Raw genomic sequence first — 18936 nt, 5'->3', positions numbered from 1 at the left:
GTCTTGGCAGCTCCTTAAGGCTCAATGCCACAGAGAAAAACAGGCGTCTTTTTAAGGTTCTGACCCAGCAGGGAAAAGTCCTCCAAGCGGCAAAGTGTGTAGAGTGCTTGGGCTCAAGAGAGGCTTGGGTTCGAATCCCCAGCAGCCCATGAAGCTCGTTGGCTGACCTGGGGTTGCTCACTGTCCTCTCCTGGCCTGACCTGCCTTGCAGGGCCGTTCTGAGGGGGAAATGTCTCCGGAGGCCATAGACAAAGCGTTCGTTGCCTCCGGTCACAAAACATGCAGGAATGTAAGGTATGCAAAATGAACCACGGAAAGAAAAGCAGGGAAGTAATTGACTTAAGGTTATTTAAATGAATATTGTGAAATGTCAATTAGAAAATTTAATAACAATTATATACAGTGGTGCCTCGCAAGACGAAAAGAATCCGTTCCACGAGTCTCTTCGTCTTGCGGTTTTTTCGTCTTGCGAAGCAAGCCCATTAGCGGATTAGTGCTATTAGCAGTTTAGCGGCTATTAGCGGCTATTAAAGGCTTAAGGGATTAGCGGATTAGCTGCTAAAAGGCTATTAGCAGCTTAGTGCCTTAGAAAAAGGGGGTGGGGAGCGGGGAAAAAGCCCCAGGAATCGCAAGACATTTTCGTCTTGTGAAGCAAGCCCATAGGAAATTCGTTTTGCGAAGCACCTCCAAAACAGAAAACCCTTTCGTCTAGCGGGTTTTCCGTCTTGCGAGGCGTTCGTCTTGCGGGGCACCACTGTATATATGTGTGTGTTAAAAACCCTGCAGCCTCTTCCCCCGACTCTCGCTGATTCCGGGTCAGAACCTCACGCTCACCGGCCATTTTCTGGGCTCTCTGGCGGCCACCCTCCGCAAACACGGCCATGGCTCGGATGGCGGCTCGGAGCGTGGCCCAGCGGAAGACGGCCACGGGGTCCATCCCAATGAGCTCCCGGACGTAAGCGCTGTCGCTGCTCCGCAGCAAGGCGACGATGTCGGGCCGCATGTAGTCCATGTTCTTCTCCCGGAAGTCCTGCAGGGAAGGGAGAATGAAGGCGAAAGGCAGAGCAAGGCGGGCAGCCCCTGACCCGGTGTTTCTGGGCCCCCTCCTACCTTTATCTGGTACTTCACTTTGCCTGCAAAGTGCTGGATGATGAAGGCCGGCTCCAGGACAGGCGTCCCAATGAAGAACTTGTTGTCCTCGTGCTGCTGCTTGAACTTGGCAAGGAGGGTCTGGCTGGTGGCGTGCGGGAAGCTGAAAGAAAAGATGGCGTCTGAGAGGCAAGGGAGTGCGGTTCCAGGCATGAAGTAAAACTGACCAAAGTGACCTCCATGGGGCGCAGGCCTGGGTAGTGTGCACGGAGGTCCTGGCCTGTCAGATCACACACACACACACACACACACACACACACACACACACAGGAAAGCAGAGCAAGATGTCTGGCACCAGCTTGGCTGCAGGAGTTGCCAGGAGGGGCCATACGGGACGGTTGTCTCAGGGACCCTCCATGAAAACGTCACTCTTTCCCGGGGTTTGCTCTGAGCAAGGCTCAGTCGAAGGCCAAGCTCTGCGCCAAGTGACCTTACTTGCTTTCCTCGTCCAGCAGGTAGAAGAGGCCGGTGGGCTTCTTGCTGATGAGGTGGATGCAGGCCACGTTGTCGGTATAGTCAATGTTGTGCCACGCGATCCCTTCGCTCTGATACTCTTCCTGTGGAGAAATGAAACAGAGCCTTGAAGAGCCGATGTCCCCTGGGCTCATGAGACAGGACCTGGGGAGGGGCGTCGTCCAACGGAATTGACTGGCAGAGGGCAGGACAAATGGCCATGTGGTGGTTTTAACTTGTGCAAAGGGGTGGGTGCTTTGAAGGAGGATGGTTTTCATGAACTTCATTTACTGCTTGATTGAGGGGAAACCCAGGAAAGCAGTTTTCAAGCAAGATAAAACAATTATCAGTAAGATCCAAGCAATTATCCTCCCATCCAAGCAAGAAAAGAGACATTTTCATTCCCAGCAGGGTGAAAACCCTGAAAGAAGCAAGGCCTGGTGAGAGAGTTCTGTGGGCCAGAAGGAGAGGCTTGGAGGGCCAGCAATTCAGCCCTGGAATATTGATGCTCCCCCCCCCCCCCCCGCCAGCGATTCCTTACCTGTTCGAGCTTGAAGATGTGCTGGTTGAAATAATACTGCAGCTGCTCGTTGGCGTAGTTTATGCAGAACTGCTCGAAGCTGTTGGTGTTGAAGTCCTCAAAGCCAAAGATGTCGAGCACCCCGATGGAAAAGCACTGTGCAGTGAGAAGGAGGGAGGGGAGGAAGGGAGGGAGGAGCGAAGCAAAGGAGGGGGGCGTCAGAAGGGCAGTGGTATTTTAATCTTGTTTTTTAAGCTGTATTTCAATCAATTGTTTTTATATTTGGTTTTAGTTGCCCTGAGCCCGGTCTTGGCTGGGGAGGGCAAAGTATAAATAAAATTTATTATTATTATTATTATTATTATTATTATTATTATTATTATTATGAGTCCCGTGATCTTTGCCGACTGCAAGCAGCAAGAAAGGCCATGCTCATTGGTGTGTAATTGGGACAGCGAGTCTGCTAGGGCTGGGCAATATATTGATCTGAAGTCTGTATCGTGATATTGGTTTCACAATTACTGCAAATCATGATGCGTCTGTCTGTGTGTGCGCTATGCAAAAATCACGACGTGGGGGGAACCGAGAAGCCCGCCAATGCCTCTACATTCCAGACATCGTGATATATCAGCACATCGCGATGTTTAGCTGGCGACATTGAAAACAAGTATCGCCCGGCCCTGGAGGCTGCCATTGTTTCCTGAAGACATACCACCACAGATTCCTCCATGTCCTTCTTGTTGAGGAGTGCGTGGTTAATTCGCAGAACTATCCAGTCGAAAAGGGCGCTGTAGAGAGACTTGGCCATGGAGTCGCGAGCCGTGACAGCCTGCAGGTTGGAGAAAGGCACAGACGAAGGAGCGTTGAGGAAATTTCGGAAGATCAGGCTCGGGGGGGCCTCTTGGTTCTGTTCCAGGCGCTCCCTATGGCTTCAAGCAGGGCATCTTTCCCCAGACTGAACCCAGGCCTTCTCAGCTGCTGCAAGGACACCATGACGAGTGCCAGAGCACACGGAAATTCCATTTACCTTCCTGCTGCAGCGGTACCTATTTATCTACTTGCACTGGTGCGCTTTTGAACTGCTAGGTTGGCAGGAGCTGGGACAAAGCAACGGGAGCTCACCCCGTCACAGGGATTTGAACTGCCGACCTTCCAACTGGCAAGCCCAAGAGCCTCCGTGGCTTAGACCCCAGCGCCACCCATGTCCTATCTGCTGTAGCTGTATCTCTGTGACTCCCGCTGTTATGACACTTCTCTCCTTTTTTTTTAGTTGCTTTCTTACAAATCATGAGAACTGTCCTAACCTCGAAATAAAGAAGCCCATCAGCTCAGCTCACCCTGTGATCCAACCTACTCCTAAAGAAATTAATGTTGCCTTTCTCTGCGCTCTATCAGTAACCCTCGCTAGCTAGCTCTGAGCACATGCCAACTCACCTCGCTGAGGCTGTAGGGCAGGATCAGCTTGTCGTTCACCGTCACCGTTTTTCTTTTCGTTAATACTTCCACCAAGATTTCACGTTTCACCTGGAAGAGTGGAGAGGGCGGGAGCAAGATCAGGAATGAATGACCTGAGAGAGGAAGACAGCCTGCAGTGGGTTTGCTACCCCTTTGCCCAGAGCATCCCCCAGGGAGCTGCTCCCTCAGTCCATGAAATATATCCATTACATTTATGGGAGTTCGGCATCTGGAGGCCACATATATCCCCCCCCCTCCAAGATAAACCTCCACCACTCCTGGATCACGGATGGAGAACCTCCGTGGCCCTCCAGAAAAGAAGAATGAGAGAACTAAATGTTTGGGAGGAATAATAAGTAAAATGTTGGGTGTCATTGTCCCCTCCATACCCCCCCCCCCCCGCAATCAATCGGCAGATTTTCTTAATGAGGAGGGGTCTGGAACCTTCAGGAGCTGGGAGAGAATGTCCAGCACTTCCGGGGGTCCGACCTCCAGGCCTTCGTCCCGACCTGCCGCCCGCTTCTTGTAGGTGACGTTCCCCAGGTACAGAATAGCAGACAGGACGGAAAAAATCCTGGAGAAAGAAAAGCACAGAAACTAGAGTTGAAGACACCAGCTTGCATGTGCAGGTGTGGCCAGGGCAACTCAAGTTAGATGGGCGGCATAAAGGTAAAGGTACCCCTGCCCATACGGGCCAGTCTTGCCAGACTCTAGGGTTGTGCGCCCATCTCACTCAAGAGGCCAGGGGCCAGCGCTGTCCGGAGACACTTCCGGGTCACGTGGCCAGCATGACAAAGCCGCATCTGGCGAGCCAGCGCAGCACACGGAAACGCCGTTTACCTTCCCGCTAGTAAGCGGTCCCTATTTATCTACTTGCACCCGGGGGTGCTTTCGAACTGCTAGGTTGGCAGGCGCTGGGACCGAACAGCGGGAGCGCACCCCGCCGCGGGGATTCGAACTGCCGACCTTTCGATCGGCAAGACCTAGGCACTGAGGCTTTAACCCACAGCGCCACCCGCATCCCTAGATGGGCGGCACAATAAAAAATAAAACTGGCTGCAACTTTCTAAATATCTGGGTAGACTTGTCTAAACACAAATGTTTTTGGCATGGGAGGCTTCCCTTTGGGGCATCTAGTTCTCCACTGTGCGCCTGACCCGCCTCTCGCAGGGCTTTCCCCATCTTCTTATGCACTCACTGCTTTTTGGTCGCCGGGAGGAAGCCGACCATCTCCATGGCTTGCTTTAACCGCTCAAAGTCGTGCTTGAGGTCTTCCCCATCTTCAATTTTCAAGTTATGCTGCAAGAAGAAGAAAGTAAATGAACGCCAAAGTCTAAGCACAGAAACAAAACTGTGGTCTCCCTCAAAAGATAATAATAATAATAATAATAATAATAATAATAATAATAATAATAATATCTTTATTGTCATCGCCCCCTTCGGGGACAACGAAATTACTTGGCTGCTCCATAAAAACACTAATTAAACAATATAGCAAAATACAGCAAGGGAGATTAGATGACTTTCAAAGTCCGGGCTTCCCATTCAGGGCCGAGATCGCTCTGGAGAAGAAGCTGTTCTTAAGATGGCTCGTTCTTGTCTTCATCGTCCTGTATCTCCGTCCCGACGGCAAGAGCTCGGAGAGACAGTGACCAGGATGCAATGGATCTTTTACTATGTCCAGTGCCTTCCTATGGCACCTTGTGGCATAAATCTGCTCTAAGGTGGAGAGTGGGCAGCCAACAATGCTCTCTGCTGCCTTAACAACCCTGCGCAACCCCATCCTGTCCTGGGTAGTACAGCTTCCGTACCACACACATAAGCCATAAGTGAGCACGCTCTCAATGGCACAGTGATAGAAGGCAAGCAGCAGTTTCTGCGGAAGATGGTTTTTCCTTAGTATTCTCAAAAAATACAGTCTCTGCTGCGCCTTCTTCACAAGCCCCCTTGTGTTGACACTCCAGGACAGATCCTCTTGTAATTCAATGCCCAAAAATCTGTTGGATCTGATGGTGCATGTTGGAAGTTTGTAAGCAGAGGCTGGGGAACCATCTGCCGTGGATGCTTTAGCTGAGATTCCTGCATTGCAGGGGGTGGACTAGAGGAGGTCCCACCCCACTTTACGATTCTATGATGTGTGTGTGTTAGTATTAAATATCATGAATAAAACAAGGATAATCTTTTTTTTATAAAAGAAGAGGGAGGCACGTGTTGCTCAAGAGTGGGGTGTCCGGCTGGCTGCATCAGGCCTGACCCGGCTAGGAAACCCGGCTCAAGACCTGCGACCTCTGGCCTTCTGGGGCTGAGCAAGGCGATCCCTGCTGAACACTCGAGTGGGAACAAAGGAGGCCTGTTTGGGGTCCCCCCCCCCTACCTCTGGAGCGTGGAGCAGACACAAAAGCGCCTTTTCCATCTGTCCCAGCCAGGCTCGCATAAGGAGGGCCTTTGTGTACCTGGTTGAGGTAGAAATAGTCTTCGGGTTGCTTGAGGTGGAATTCCTGACGCTCCTCCTCGCTGACGCCCAGCAGCAAATAGTAGAACACATGGTAGTTCCTTCAGGAAGGAGAGCAAACACACACACACACAGACGCCTGTTAACAGAAGCCGCTTGGCTCGCTCTTTCCATAGCTTGCGCACCTTTCTGCATGTGCTCCTGAAACCAGACTGGAGTGGATCCAGAAGATGGTCAACGGACCCCCTGGACAGGTATGGGCCTCTGCAGATTTGGGAAGCTATCTGCCGGTTCCTGTTTACACCCCTGAGTGCGCCCATTTTATCTTCACAACAAGCTACACAGTGTATTAGGCTTAAAGGCAGTGTCTGGCTGTTGAGATTCAAGCCCAGGTCCCAGGGATTTTGCACGTCTTAATAGATTTCTGGCTTCTGAATTATTTGAGCCCTCCCTTGTTCATCCACCATTATCCTACTCTGGGTGCATAATAATAATAATAATAATAATAATAATAATAATAATAATAATAATAGTTTATTAGCGATGACTTTCCCTTTTCCGAAGTGTAAAACGCACCATGTATTTCAAGTTAAACCACAAACTTTCTCCTCACCTTTCGTTCTTTTCCCGGGACACCAAGCGAGATTTTTCGAGCAGGTACTTTTCAACCACAGCCCTGGAATCCACCAAGAGAAAAAAAGAGTGAATGGGGGGGGGGGGAGAAAGACAAGCTGCCCCCCCCCCCCCACAACAAGGTTCTATGCTGCTAGAATCTGTGGAGCCAGGCAGGCCATTTTCCTCATGAACGACATGGGGGGGGGGTGGGGAAGGAAGAGAGGGGTTCTCACTCCCAGCCATATTCTGCTGGGGGAGGACAACTGCTTTGTGAAACAGCGAGGACAAACCCCCCCCCCAAGAGCCTGGAAGCTGCACTCACCCCCGGACAATGCCGTTCTCCAAATAGTTGACCTGGATGAACTTCCCAAACCGGCTGGAATTGTTGTTGTGGGCTGTCTTGGCGTTTCCAAAGGCCTGCAGTGAAGTGAAATAATGAGGCAAATGTCTGCAGCAAAGTTCAGAAATGACTGACAGTAACATTGGTCAGTTAAGTATTTTTACTTATTTACTTGATGGGGGGAGGGATGCAGGTGGCGCTGTGGGTTAAACCACAGAGCCTAGGACTTGCCGATCAGAAGGTTGGCAGTTCAAATCCCCGCAACGACGGGGTGAGCTCCCGTTGCTCGGTCCCTGCTCCTGCCAACCTAGCAGTTTGAAAGCACCTCAAAGCGCAAGTAGATAAATAGGTACTGCTCTGGTGGGAAGGTAAAGGGCGTTTCCATGCGCTGCTCTGGTTCGCCAGAAGCGGCTTAGTGCTGCTGGCCACATGACCCGGAAGCTGCACACCGGCTCCCTCGGCCAGGAAAGCGAGATGAGCACCGCAACCCCAGAGTCGGCCGCGACTGGACCTAATGGACGGGGGTCCCTTTACCTTTACTTGATGGGGGGCAGCTCCCCCTCCCCCCTCGGCTACACTCATGGGCAGTAGCTCTCAGGGTTTCTTGCTGACAATCTCAGTCCTAAATGGATTGAAGCTGGGACATTCAGCAAGCAAAGCCTACGCCCTATCACTGAGCTGCGGCCCTTGCCCTAAAAATAATGTACGATTCTAGTCCTCATGGTCCATGCTTATATAGAGCTGAATTGTTCCTCTTCCCTACTCAAATAACTAAAGGCAGCCAGGATTAAACCAGAGATTTTCTGTACTCAGCAGGTGCTGTTGACACTCGGATAGAGTAACAAAGCTCTTTCTCTCTCTCACACACACACAGCTCAAAGTGCTGGCAGCACATCACCCAGTCTTATTTAAATCCAGAAAACCGTACTCTATAAATTTATCCTGCTTGTAAAACTAAGTTCAGCACCAGTCCTCCTTTGGACCCCATCAGTGAGGCCGAGAGGGACGTCTTGTCGTCTGGCAGCCCATCCACCCTGCCCAGGTTTCAGCCCGGTGGAGGTTACAGTTTGATTTCACCCCCAGAGGTTCACTCTGTTGTCTCTCGAGAGAGAGATGCATGCCAGAAACGAGGCACGAAGGCTGGACCAAACAGCTTTCTCACCTACTCTCCTCCTGCAAGTGCGCGCACACACACACACACACACACACACACTCCTGCGTTGTGGCAGGCAGCTGGCTGCAACACCCACAACACTTAGCATACAGCTCACAGGCCTGGGCGGAAACCAACCCCAAACTGGGGCTGACTCATTTATCCTAGAGTCACAGAGCCACCAACACAACCTCCTTGTGACATCAGAAGAATAAGCCAGGCTGTTTCTTTTTTTAAAAAGCGGAAGTTAGGGCCTTCCCTCACCCTCCTCTCTCAGAAAACCTACTGACTTGATGACCTCCTCCCCATCAGCTGCAACCCCCTGGGCTGAACCCAGGACGAAAGGGAGAAACGGAGGGGAGAGATGAGGAAAGGAACAAAAACCACACCAAACCAAGAGCAAAGGGGGCTTCCAGAACAATTCAACTCCGAAAGGTTGCAGGAGGGCTTTGGTAAGAGGGCTGGTGCGAGACAACAGGCAGCGGGTGCCTCCTGCCACCACTGTCTCCTGTGGGAGGGAGTTCCACAGTCTAACCCTGCCTTTTCTTTCGTCTGTCCTGAACCTTCCAACATTCAGCTTCACTTCATGAATTCTAGCGTTATGAGGGAGGGAGAAGAACGCGCTTTCTCCAAGCCATGCAGAATGTTATAAACTGGACAGTCACCTCTCACTCGCCTTTCCTCTTTACTATAAAGACCCGGATGCTGCAATCTTTCCTCACAGCTGAACGTCTGTTGGCTGGATGACTAAAGGAGGCTTTAGGTCAGGGGTGAGGAAGGTCTGTGGCCCTCCAGATGTTACCAGATGCCATCATCATCACCACCACCATCCAAGACCTTTGACCCACTGGCTTCAAGGACTGCTGAGAGCTCAATCCCCAACTCCCTCCCTGCACTTTAGGTTACATTCCTAGATTTACGCAGGCTCCATTTTGTTGCAAACCGCCAGGTTTTTCGTTGTTCCAACAGGATGCATTGAGGTCATTTTGAGAAACACCGTGAATTTTGAACTGGGAAGCCTGGGTTTAAAAGCTCAATCTGCCCTGACCGATCTCCTAATTTCCTCTCCGCCCCTTTTACAATTACCCATGTAAGCCGCCTATGGTTTTCTGAAAGGAACCCAAGAGTGTGATGACCTCATCTGTGTGGTATTTAGCCCAACTACAGAGCAAATTCTCCAAAGCTGATTAAAAAAAAATAAAAAATAAACCCAAGCTGGGCCATATAAAGTCCCCAAACCATGTCCGTGGCAGCGAAATGTGGCTATTTTTGAGGAAGGGTATCCACCTATTCTTACAGCCTCTCAGAGAAAACCCCCCACCCCCACCAAAACCCAAAGTAAGTTGCTAGATTAAGAGAACGAAAAAGAAACTCTCTCCAAAATGCTACCCACAGTGTCAGGACAGAATCTGTGCCCCAAAAGGCTGCCAGTAGCTCTCTTCCCGGCCCCCGGCCCCCATTTCATTGGGCTTCATCCCCTGGCGAGTCCAGTGGCACGGAAGAAGTCATCCCTGAAGCCATGGAAGCCAAGGGCTTGAGATGAGTCTGGCTCAACGCAGAACTCTCTTCCCCCTGCCAGAAGGCAGGCATGACTCTGAAAGCATCGGAGCAAGAGCCCTTTCTCGGAAACTTCCAAGAAATGAATTTCTGGAGGCAGATGTGTGTGTGGGGGGGGGGTGTTTCTTCCCAGCTACTGCACAAGAATCTCAGCTTCACAAACAGCCTGCAGCCACACAGGCATTCTGGGAGGAGTCCTCGCGTTTCCTTATGATATTTCAGAGCATCTGAAGACCCTCAGTACCATCTGCCGCACCCTCCCAAAGGCACCCATGATGCCTATGCTCTGATGCCACTGCTGGGGGCAGCAATGCTACCAGTTGCAGGAAACCACAGGAGGGGAGGGGGCTCTTGCGCTCACGTGGCCCTAACTTGTGGGCTTCTCAGAAGAGCCGCCCAGTCGGGCGCTGGACTAGATGGGCCGCTGGCCTCAGCCATCGGGCTCTTCTTAACTTTCCCTCAAATGGAACCTGAAAGACTTCCCTTCCCCTCTCCCCCTCCGAAAGTCTGAATGAGTTAGTAGCAACCAATGCCATGCCATCAGCTGATCCCGAAGGGGCTCCCCACAGCAGCGACCTCCTTCCTGTTTTGGCCGACAGACCACAAGTGGAAGAAGCTCAAAGAGGCAGCCCAGCCTCAGAGATCTTCACTTCTGCTTTCTGGCGGAGGTGGGGAGGGGAGGGGGAGGGACGGACGCACCATGCAGGAGCTCTGAAGCATCCTGCCCAAGTCACTTTATGAATGGAAGCAAGGTTTCTTGGGGGGGGGGGCAGCGCCTGTCTCCGTTTGCCAGCTGAGGTGGATCCTCCTTACCTGGGCTTAAGAAATCAGAGATGCTAAGAGAGCGGAGCTTATTTAGGTGTCCGAGCCAACTCGCAAACCTTGCTGAGAAACTCACGAGAGCAGCCTTTCTGAATGTCGCTGGACTACAACTCCCATCATCCTTGACCGCTGGTCCTGCTAGCTAGGGGTGGTGGGAGCTGTAGTCTCAACAACAGCTGGGGGCCCAAGGTTGAGAAAGGCTGCAGCAGAGGACAGGCAGAGCACCTGTGGCCCCTCCAGATGCTACTCCCATCATCATCCTCCTCCTCCACGGAAGCCTGGGCCATGGTGGCTGTTGGGTTTGATGGTGCTTGGGAGCAGGAGGGCCACAAATGCTTCCCCAGCGCCAAGTTAAAAGCTCTGGGGCTCAGTTCCTGCTTGTGGGTTTCCTGCAGGCATCTGGCAGGCCACCGTAAGAACAAGGACGCTGCACTAGAGGGGGCCTCCTTTGGCCTGATCCTGCTGGCTCTTATGTTCTGGGGATCTCAAGCAAGCAGCCACAGACCTGGGTGTCACACAAATAAAATATTCAGATAAAAATGCAGAGACATTTGGACATCAGGCGCCAGGACAGCAAGAAGCCTGAGCCGGCTTGCTTTAAAGCTTCACAGTGGCTGTGTCCCGTCCCCCGTCCCCCCCCGTTGTTATTTTCTGCTTTTAACAGTATTTATTTTATTATGTTTCTGGAACCCCACCCAGATTAAAGGCTCTAAATGCAAATAATAGAGCTGACTGGTCTGCAGCACAGGAAAAGGATTATTATGCTTATTCTGAGGAACGCAAGAAACTGTCTCATCCCACTTCAGACTAATCCGTTGTTTAGCCAAAGGTGGTCTGCGCTCTCCAGGGGTCTTTCCTTCCTGCCAGGAGATAAAGGGGGGGGGGCAGAACCAGGGACAGTCTGCCTGCAAAGTGGCTGCTCTGCTACTGAATGACTGGCTCCCTTCTCCAGTGGTCCTTAAGAACTTGAAACCTGAGCTGCGACCGGAAGAAAGTCTCTCAGGTGCTCCTCCCATGTATAGGAGGAATAGAGCGCTTTTCCTGCAGGCTCCTGAACTGAGCAGATCCCTTCTCTTTCCATTTTTAAGCACCTGCTGGGAATTTGTCTGTTCCTTCAGGCAACTAGGAATACACATTTCCACAACAGCTGGCTCATTTTTTTTTACATACGGTTTCATGTACTACTATTGTAAACTGCTCTGGGGTGTACAGGGCGTTACAGGGGGGAGAGACCTCTGGTGGGGGGCATTTCATGCTCCTTCTGGGGGTAGTTTGTCCACCTTTGGTCCCCCCCCCCCTGCACTCAGCTGTCAGCGTGCAGTAACGGCCACACCCTGGGAGCGGCTTCAACTGGCTGGCTAAACCAGGCGAGGGGTGTTGGTGGGTCTCAAACCCTCAGGGGATTCCCTTGCATGTGAAGACAGGCTGCAGAGGATGGAGTGGACGAGACCAAGAGGGGCCCCAAGGGTAAAGAAGGGGGTTTCTGCCCCTGTTGTAGAGCGAAGTGAGGGGCAGGTGGGGCTTGCCCATCTGGGAGAAGGGAAACTCTGACCCGAAATCTCCTCTACCTTGTGGGAGATCTTGGGAAGAAGAAAAGGCTCAGGAGCAAACCTTCCTCAAATCCAGAGTCCCCGAGGCATTTGGACGGCGCCTGGTGTGCTGAAGTGGTAAAACGGCGCAGGCTGGTGTTGGGAGCGCCCTGGAAGTCTGCAAGGACCCAGGAGCGACGGAAGCCGCTCACCTGAGCTGCAGCCAGCCTGTTTGAGGAAGAGGGTTCTTTGCTCTCCGAGGATTAGGAAACAGAAGCAAGCATGTGACAGAAAAAGAGCAGTTGGGGGGGGTGAGAAAGAAAGGCCTATGCAAAGCAGAGTGCAGAAAGGCTAGGTCTTTGTGGAGACTTTTGCTGCCTCTCGCTCTGATTAAGGGAAAACCAAGCCATGAGGTCAGCTTCAGCTCAGGACTAGAAAACGGCAGCCAACATCCAATGACCCCCCCCCCCTCCCCTGCTCCTGTTTCTTAATCTCCATTTGTGAAAGACAGCATGGGTCAAATATGACTAAATAAGGAGAGGTCTCTGAAATCCTGGGGGGAAAATTGGGGGGGGGGGAGAGAGGAAGATGCTGCTAAGGAGAGAGTCAGGAGGAGAGCCCTGCACTGAAAACAAAGCAGCGCCCAGCAGAGGAAAAGGCCCCGTCTTAATACTTCCTTCCTCAGAGCTGTCCAAAACCTCAATAGTGAGTGGCTTAAAACCCATATAAGAACGTCAGAGGAGCCTTGCAGCAGCTGAGTCCAGACAAAGCGAGCCCATGCAGACCAGCCTCCCGTCCTCGCAAAGGCCAACCCGATACCCCAGGGGAAGGCTGCAAGCGGGAGCTGGAGACAACAGGAGCATCTCTCCTCACCGGTGAATCAGAACACAGGCATCACGGCCGGTAGCCCTCGGCAGCCTGACGCATTTGTCAAACCCTCTTTCAAAGCCATCCAAGTCGGGCGTCATCATGACAGCCCGTGGGAGCAAATCCTACACTGGCTCCCCGCTACGCTTCCAAGTGTTGGTGCTCACCTTGAAAGCCCTAAATGGCCTCAACCCCGAAGCCTCTCCACCCCCATCGTTCAGCCCAGACACGGAGATCCAGCTCCGAGGGCCTTCTGGCGGTTCCCTCCCTGTGAGAGGTGAGGTTACAGGAAACCAGGCAGAGGACCTTCTCGGTGGTGGCACCCTCTCCCATCAAATGTCAAGGGAATAAACCACTATCTGAGTTTTAGAAGACAGCTGAAGGCAGCTCTGTATGGGGAAGTTTTTAAATGTTTGATGTTTGACTGTGCTCATTTTGTTTCATTTGTTGGAAGCCACCCAGAGTGGCTGGGGCAACCCAGTCAGATGGGTGGCATATCAATAATTTTGTTGTTGTTGTTGTTTAGCCAAGCACTGGGTAAAGATGTACTGTACTTTCCTATGCCTGCCCTGAATCTCCCGTAAGGACCTAAGCAGATTCAAAGCGAGCCCACCTAAACATTAGGAAGAACTTCCTGACAGTAAGAGCTGTTCGACAGTGGAATTTGCTGCCAAGGAGTGTGGTGGAGTCTCCTTCTTTGGAGGTCTTTAAGCAGAGGCTTGACAACCATATGTCAGGAGTGCTCTGATGGTGTTTCCTGCTTGGCAGGGGGTTGGACTCAATGGCCCTTGTGGTCTCTTCCAACTCTATGATTCTATGATTCTATGATTCTATGATTCTATGATCTAGACCAGCCACCCCTCCTGTCCCCCAGTGGCCTGAGCTCCACAGAAGCAATCCTCCCCACTTGAGACCCCCAGAGACCGAACCCATCCTTCCCGGTTACAAAGAGGACTGGACAGCAGAGAGAGAGAGAGAGATTGCTTTTCACCTCCAGCACCGGCCCGGCGCCCAGAATGGTCCTCTCCACCCCGCTGGCGTAGCCCTTCTGGCTGAGGGCGGTGAGGCAGTGGATCAGGAAGTTGGTGCTCTGCGTCTTGCCGGAGCCGCTCTCCCCGGAGATGACGATGCACTGGTTGACGTGCTTCTTCAGCATGGTGTGGTAGGCCACGTCGGCGATGGCGAAGATGTGGGGCTCCAGCTTGCCCAGCTGGTGGCTCTCGTACATCTGGACGTACTTGGGGTTGTAGATGGGCAGGAACTTGAAGGGGTTGATGGCGATGAGGATGCTGCCGGCGTAGGTGTAGATCTTCTGCTTGAGGAAGCGCCGCTTGAGGTTCTCCAGCAGCGTGGCCTCCGTCAGGTTGGGCAGGTTGCACAGGTCGTTGACGTCCTCCTGCAGCCAGGGGAGGAAGCCTCGCTCGACCAGCCGCCGCGCCTCCTCCTCCCGCCCCTCGTCCTCCCCGGAGGCCAGCTGCAGGTGGACGTACTTGATGCTGCCGTCCGTGTTCCTCTCCTGCAGCAGGAAGTAGTAGCCCTCCTGCCGGGGGTGCTCCTCCTGCGCCCGCCGGGGCCACAGCAGGACCCTGTGCACCGGGGAGTCGTTCCCGTCCAGCACCCACTCCTCCCCGCCCGACTCCTTCACCTCCACCAGCACGTAGGGCTTAGAGACGTCCAGGCTCAGGGAGCCGATGACGTCCCGGATGACGTCGGCGGTGGTGGCGTCTTTGGTTGCCGTCACGCGGCAGCAGGAGGCGCTTTCGGCCGAGAGCTGGGGGTAAATATGAAGAGTGTAGGCCGCCTTCTCGGGGCAAGCTGCACCGCCGGCATCTTTCGCGCTCATCCTGCCTCGGCATACCGCCCTGGGCTCGGCTGCGGGGCTGGGTATCTGGAGGGAAAAGGAAGGAGAGAGGCGGGTCAGGGGAGCATCCCAAAGCGGAGGCTTTGCTGGGCAATGGACCTGGGAGACCGGGGTGCAAATCCCCACTGGGCCATGAAGCTCACTGGGTGACTTTGGGCCAGTCACTCTCTCTCAGCCTAACCTACCTCACTGGCAGCGTTAGAAACTCAAGATATATAAGCAGGGCACAAAACGGCTCCTTAAACTGCGGTTGCAGCCGCCAAAACGGAATGCCTAGTTGCCATTTTGGAGCAAGACGGCTCTGAAGTCTCATTTTTTCAAATGATGGACTGACTGGGACTGACTGAACATCCGGCTAGTTCAGAGGACAACCCTGAGCTAGGTGAAGAACTTGGAGAACTTAGAGATGGTGGAGATGTCAGGAGCCATCCTTGGTCCTGTGAACACCAGCAGAAGCGTCTGTAGAGACGAGGTGACCAATGTGGCTGGGAGTCGGCAGCATCTGGAAAGGGGCCAGGGCCATTGCTCCTGGGGCAGAGATGACATGCAACCTCACAGCAGGAACATTCAGTTTGCACTGTTTGTTACAAGCTGCTCCCAGTCTCTGCGGCAAAGCCTGGGCAAAAACATACCCAAAATCAAGCTCTCCAATACACAAAGGCTGCTTTGGATGGGGAAGATTCCGGATAAATGGCAAAGGGACACATATGACTTTGTTTTTTTAAGCTCCTTGAAGACACCAGCGTTGCTCCAGGTCTAGGCAAGCCCAAACTACCATCACCTTGGATTTCTGATGTCCCAAGGGACATGGTACAATGTGGGGGATCTTTCCCACCTCAGGGGAAATTTCTACAACACATTTTTCAGTGGAAAAGTTTCTCCCATTTTAAAAGAAATCCGTAACATTAGCTAGTGACATTGTAAGATGCCAAACCAAGCAGCTGGAATGAACATGGCAGTAATCAAATCTGCAAATCAGAAGCTGCAATTAGCTTCTTTCACGTGATTAGTCTGAAGTGGTACATACATTCGCAGTCAAGGATGGTAACAATTCCGAGTGCCTTCACTTTCCCCCTTAAAATCCGCTGTCAAGAATGTTATTGCCGTATCTTGAAACATTTGCAAGCATTTCATTAAAAAGTACTTTCCAATGGTTGTATCAAACAAGTTCTACTCAACAGTAGCCCCCCAGTGATACAGATGCAACAGAGTTTGTAATGCCCTATAACTTCATTGGGTCTACTCATTTGATACAACCCTAAAAAAAGCTTCCAGTTTGTTTAGAGCAGGGATGCAGAGAAGCACGAGGCAACAGCAGCCACAGCCGCCCAACTGACAGGCCAATCTCAGCCTCGGAGCACAGGCGCAGAGGGACCCCAAAATGCAGACACCTGTGCAAATGGACAGTGACATTTTTTTAAAGAGCCCTGTGCACACAGAATTAACTGCAGTTCTCGATGGGAGGAGCCACACCTTAAGAAAACTTGTAAAAGCAGCCCAACACAGAGCTGCGAGAGAAGGTAAAAACTGAACGCCCAAGCAGATGGGCAGGGTGAAGGAAAGCAGCATGGCTGAATCGCCATGGTCAAGCTGAAAGGGGAGTTGGACGGCCCTTTGCACCCCACTTCCAACTCTACAACTCTGTGATTCTGCAATTCTCCAGAACATTGACTGGCAGAGCCAGTCGCCAGGGTCGGTTTCACACATTTTTGTGCCTGGAGCAGAAGAGCAGATGGGTGTTTCCTTTCCCCACGCGTACCCTCCTCTGACCTAGTTATTTTGGTGCCTGAAACAAGAACACCTCGCCATCACCTGTCCTGGGGAGCAAAATGACAGCATTGTGTTAAAAACTGAAGAAGAACTTAGCAGCAGGATCAGGCCAAAGAGGGTCCATTTAGCCCAGTGGCTAAGCAGCTGCCCCCCAAGGGAAGCCCACAAGCAGGATGGAGACCAGCTTGCGATTCCCAAAAACTGACATTCAGAGGCACCATCATAGCTTACAGCCTGTGATGGTATATTTGCCTCAATTTTGAGCCATGTAAATTGGAGGTCATTACTAACATCTTGTGGGAACAAATTCTTCAGTGCCTATGTGAATAAGGTCTTCCTTTCGTCTGCCCTGAACCTTCCAACATTCGGCCCCAAATTCCAGTGCGACAATGGGAGAAGACCTCTCCCTATCTGCTTTCTCCACACCACAGATATACAGCTTTTCGCATGCCCTCCTTGCTAATACAGCAATAACAAACCATTTACAGCCTTTTTGTGACACCGAAAGTCAGCTGTCAGCTGCCCATCACGTTGTACTCAATGGGAGAGGCAGCCTGGCAAGGTCTGGGTTCCTCTGTCACACCAGCCACACTCAATTGCCCCGACCACAACTGGCCCTGTCATCTTATCACCAAGGAGCACTTGCCCTCCAGGATATTCTGAGCCACAGAAGGAAACAAGCAGCTCCATAACCCCCAGGGTTTTAGCAGGCAGCAGTGCCATTCAAAAGATGCTTTCCAAAAAGCGAGTCCTGAGCCTGAAAAGCAGCCAGGCGTCATCAAAGCAGCACAAAAGAAGGCAGGGAGAAACAGGCCAAGGGATGAGTGTTTGCTCTCATTTGTTCTCCCCAAAGGAGACAAGAGGATAAAATGCATTGTCATTAGGCCCAATTAAAAGGTCACAAAGAACCCAGGAACGTGTGCAGTGCTCTGCAGTGTTTTATGCAAGATAAGGTTTGTTGTTGTTGTTTGGTCGTGTCCGACTCTTTGTGACCCCATGGACCAGAGCACGCCAGGCACTCCTGTCTTCAAGAGAAGGTTAAAGGTAAAGGTAAAGGTACCCCTGCCCGTACAGGCCAGTCTTGACAAACTCTGGGGTTGTGCGCCCATCTCACTCAAGAGGCCAGGGGCCAGCGCTGTCCGGAGACACTTCCGGGTCACGTGGCCAGCATGACAAAGCCGCATCTGGCGAGCCAGCGCAGCACACGGAAACGCCGTTTACCTTCCCGCTAGTAAGCGGTCCCTATTTATCTACTTGCACTGGCGTGCTTTCGAACTGCTAGGTTGGCAGGCGCTGGGACCGAGCAATGGGAGCGCACCCCGCCGCGGGGATTCGAACCGCTGACCTTTTGATCAGCAAGCCCTAGGCGCTGAGGCTTTTACCCACAGCGTCACCCACGTCCCAAGAGAAGGTTACCCCCGGCTAATAGCCACACTGGAGATAGTTGCAGCAGTAGGCCCCTGAATTCTGGTCACTGGGTACCACAAGTGGGGAGAGTTGTTCTTGAGCTCCCATGCCTCTGCCCCCTTTCTCCAACGGGTAGGGAAGTGGCGTTTCTGCTTCCCTCCCCTAGGAAATACAAAACAAAATGGGCAGCCTTGTCGCAAATCCTGGAAGGCAGAGGGACAGGTTACCTGAGCCTCAGGAAGATGGCAGGAAAGGGGGCTGCAAACAGGAACGGGTGAACGGCTGCCTCCCCACTGACAGAAGTGAGGCAAGGCAGGACCCACCCACCGCCAGGCCGTTTCTGTGACCCGTCGATTTAGCCAAAGCAGGCACCCCGTGCTGCCTGAAAAGGGAGGCCAGGAACAGACACGGCTTTGTCTCTCGCTGCCCGTGGGCTCTGGCGGAACAAGCCGGCTGCAACGTGACCGCTTAGGAAACACGCCTACTTAGGGGAGAAGTCAAGGGTCGGGCAAATTCTCCCCAGGCACGTCTTGAGTTCTTACCAGAGTGGAGGGAGGCCGCCCCGCTCTCAAGGCAGATGAGGACCCGGAGAGCTCCCTCCTTCCTCCCAAGGGGAAGGCATGACACATAGGAAACTCCGCTTACTTCTCCTTCAGCTAAGCCACGGAGGGGAAGCTGTGGAATCGCTTTCCTCTGGAGGTTTTCAGAAGGCTCTGGTGCCAGCGAATGCCCTTTCCTGGGCACGGAGAACTACAGCTTCTTCCAATTTGGAGCAATGGTCTGTTTGCCAAGGGAGGGCCGCTCGGCTAAGAGGGGGGAGCTGCTATTTGGGCTAGAGCCGAAGCAGCAGAGAAAAGGGAAGCAAGTTTCTGGCTTCGTAGAAAGTAATTTGCCGGAGCCTTTTGCAGACAAAATTCTGAGGCCGTTTCTCAAGGTCTAAGGCTTCCCTGTACAACCTGGCGGAAAGCACCTCGGCGTCAAAGGAT

General features: G+C 52.5%; 1 protein-coding gene across 11 annotated transcripts in view; it reads right to left on the bottom strand.

Moving 5' to 3' along the window:
• Window positions 1–18936, bottom strand: part of MYO9B (myosin IXB) — a 51824-nt gene that overhangs the window by 22599 nt on the left and 10289 nt on the right. For all 11 annotated transcript variants that reach the window (XM_083421324.1, XM_083421328.1, XM_083421320.1 and 8 more), the window contains 12 exons: window positions 13904–14800; window positions 6967–7061; window positions 6643–6705; window positions 6031–6130; window positions 4776–4876; window positions 4022–4151; window positions 3557–3646; window positions 2835–2951; window positions 2144–2278; window positions 1585–1706; window positions 1111–1252; window positions 835–1030 (listed from right to left, as the gene is read on the bottom strand). In XM_083421324.1, coding sequence (XP_083277450.1) covers window positions 835–1030; window positions 1111–1252; window positions 1585–1706; window positions 2144–2278; window positions 2835–2951; window positions 3557–3646; window positions 4022–4151; window positions 4776–4876; window positions 6031–6130; window positions 6643–6705; window positions 6967–7061; window positions 13904–14755 — 2143 coding nt within the window. In that variant the 5' untranslated portion in view covers window positions 14756–14800. Of the gene's footprint in view, window positions 1–834; window positions 1031–1110; window positions 1253–1584; window positions 1707–2143; window positions 2279–2834; window positions 2952–3556; window positions 3647–4021; window positions 4152–4775; window positions 4877–6030; window positions 6131–6642; window positions 6706–6966; window positions 7062–13903; window positions 14801–18936 lie in introns of those variants that run through there.

Source organism: Podarcis tiliguerta (genome assembly GCF_965153285.1).
Source record: "Podarcis tiliguerta genome assembly, chromosome: 18".
Taxonomy (NCBI): Eukaryota; Metazoa; Chordata; class Lepidosauria; order Squamata; family Lacertidae; genus Podarcis; species Podarcis tiliguerta.
Note: the sequence above shows the minus strand (reverse complement) of the source record. Positions and strands in the feature narration are given on the sequence as shown.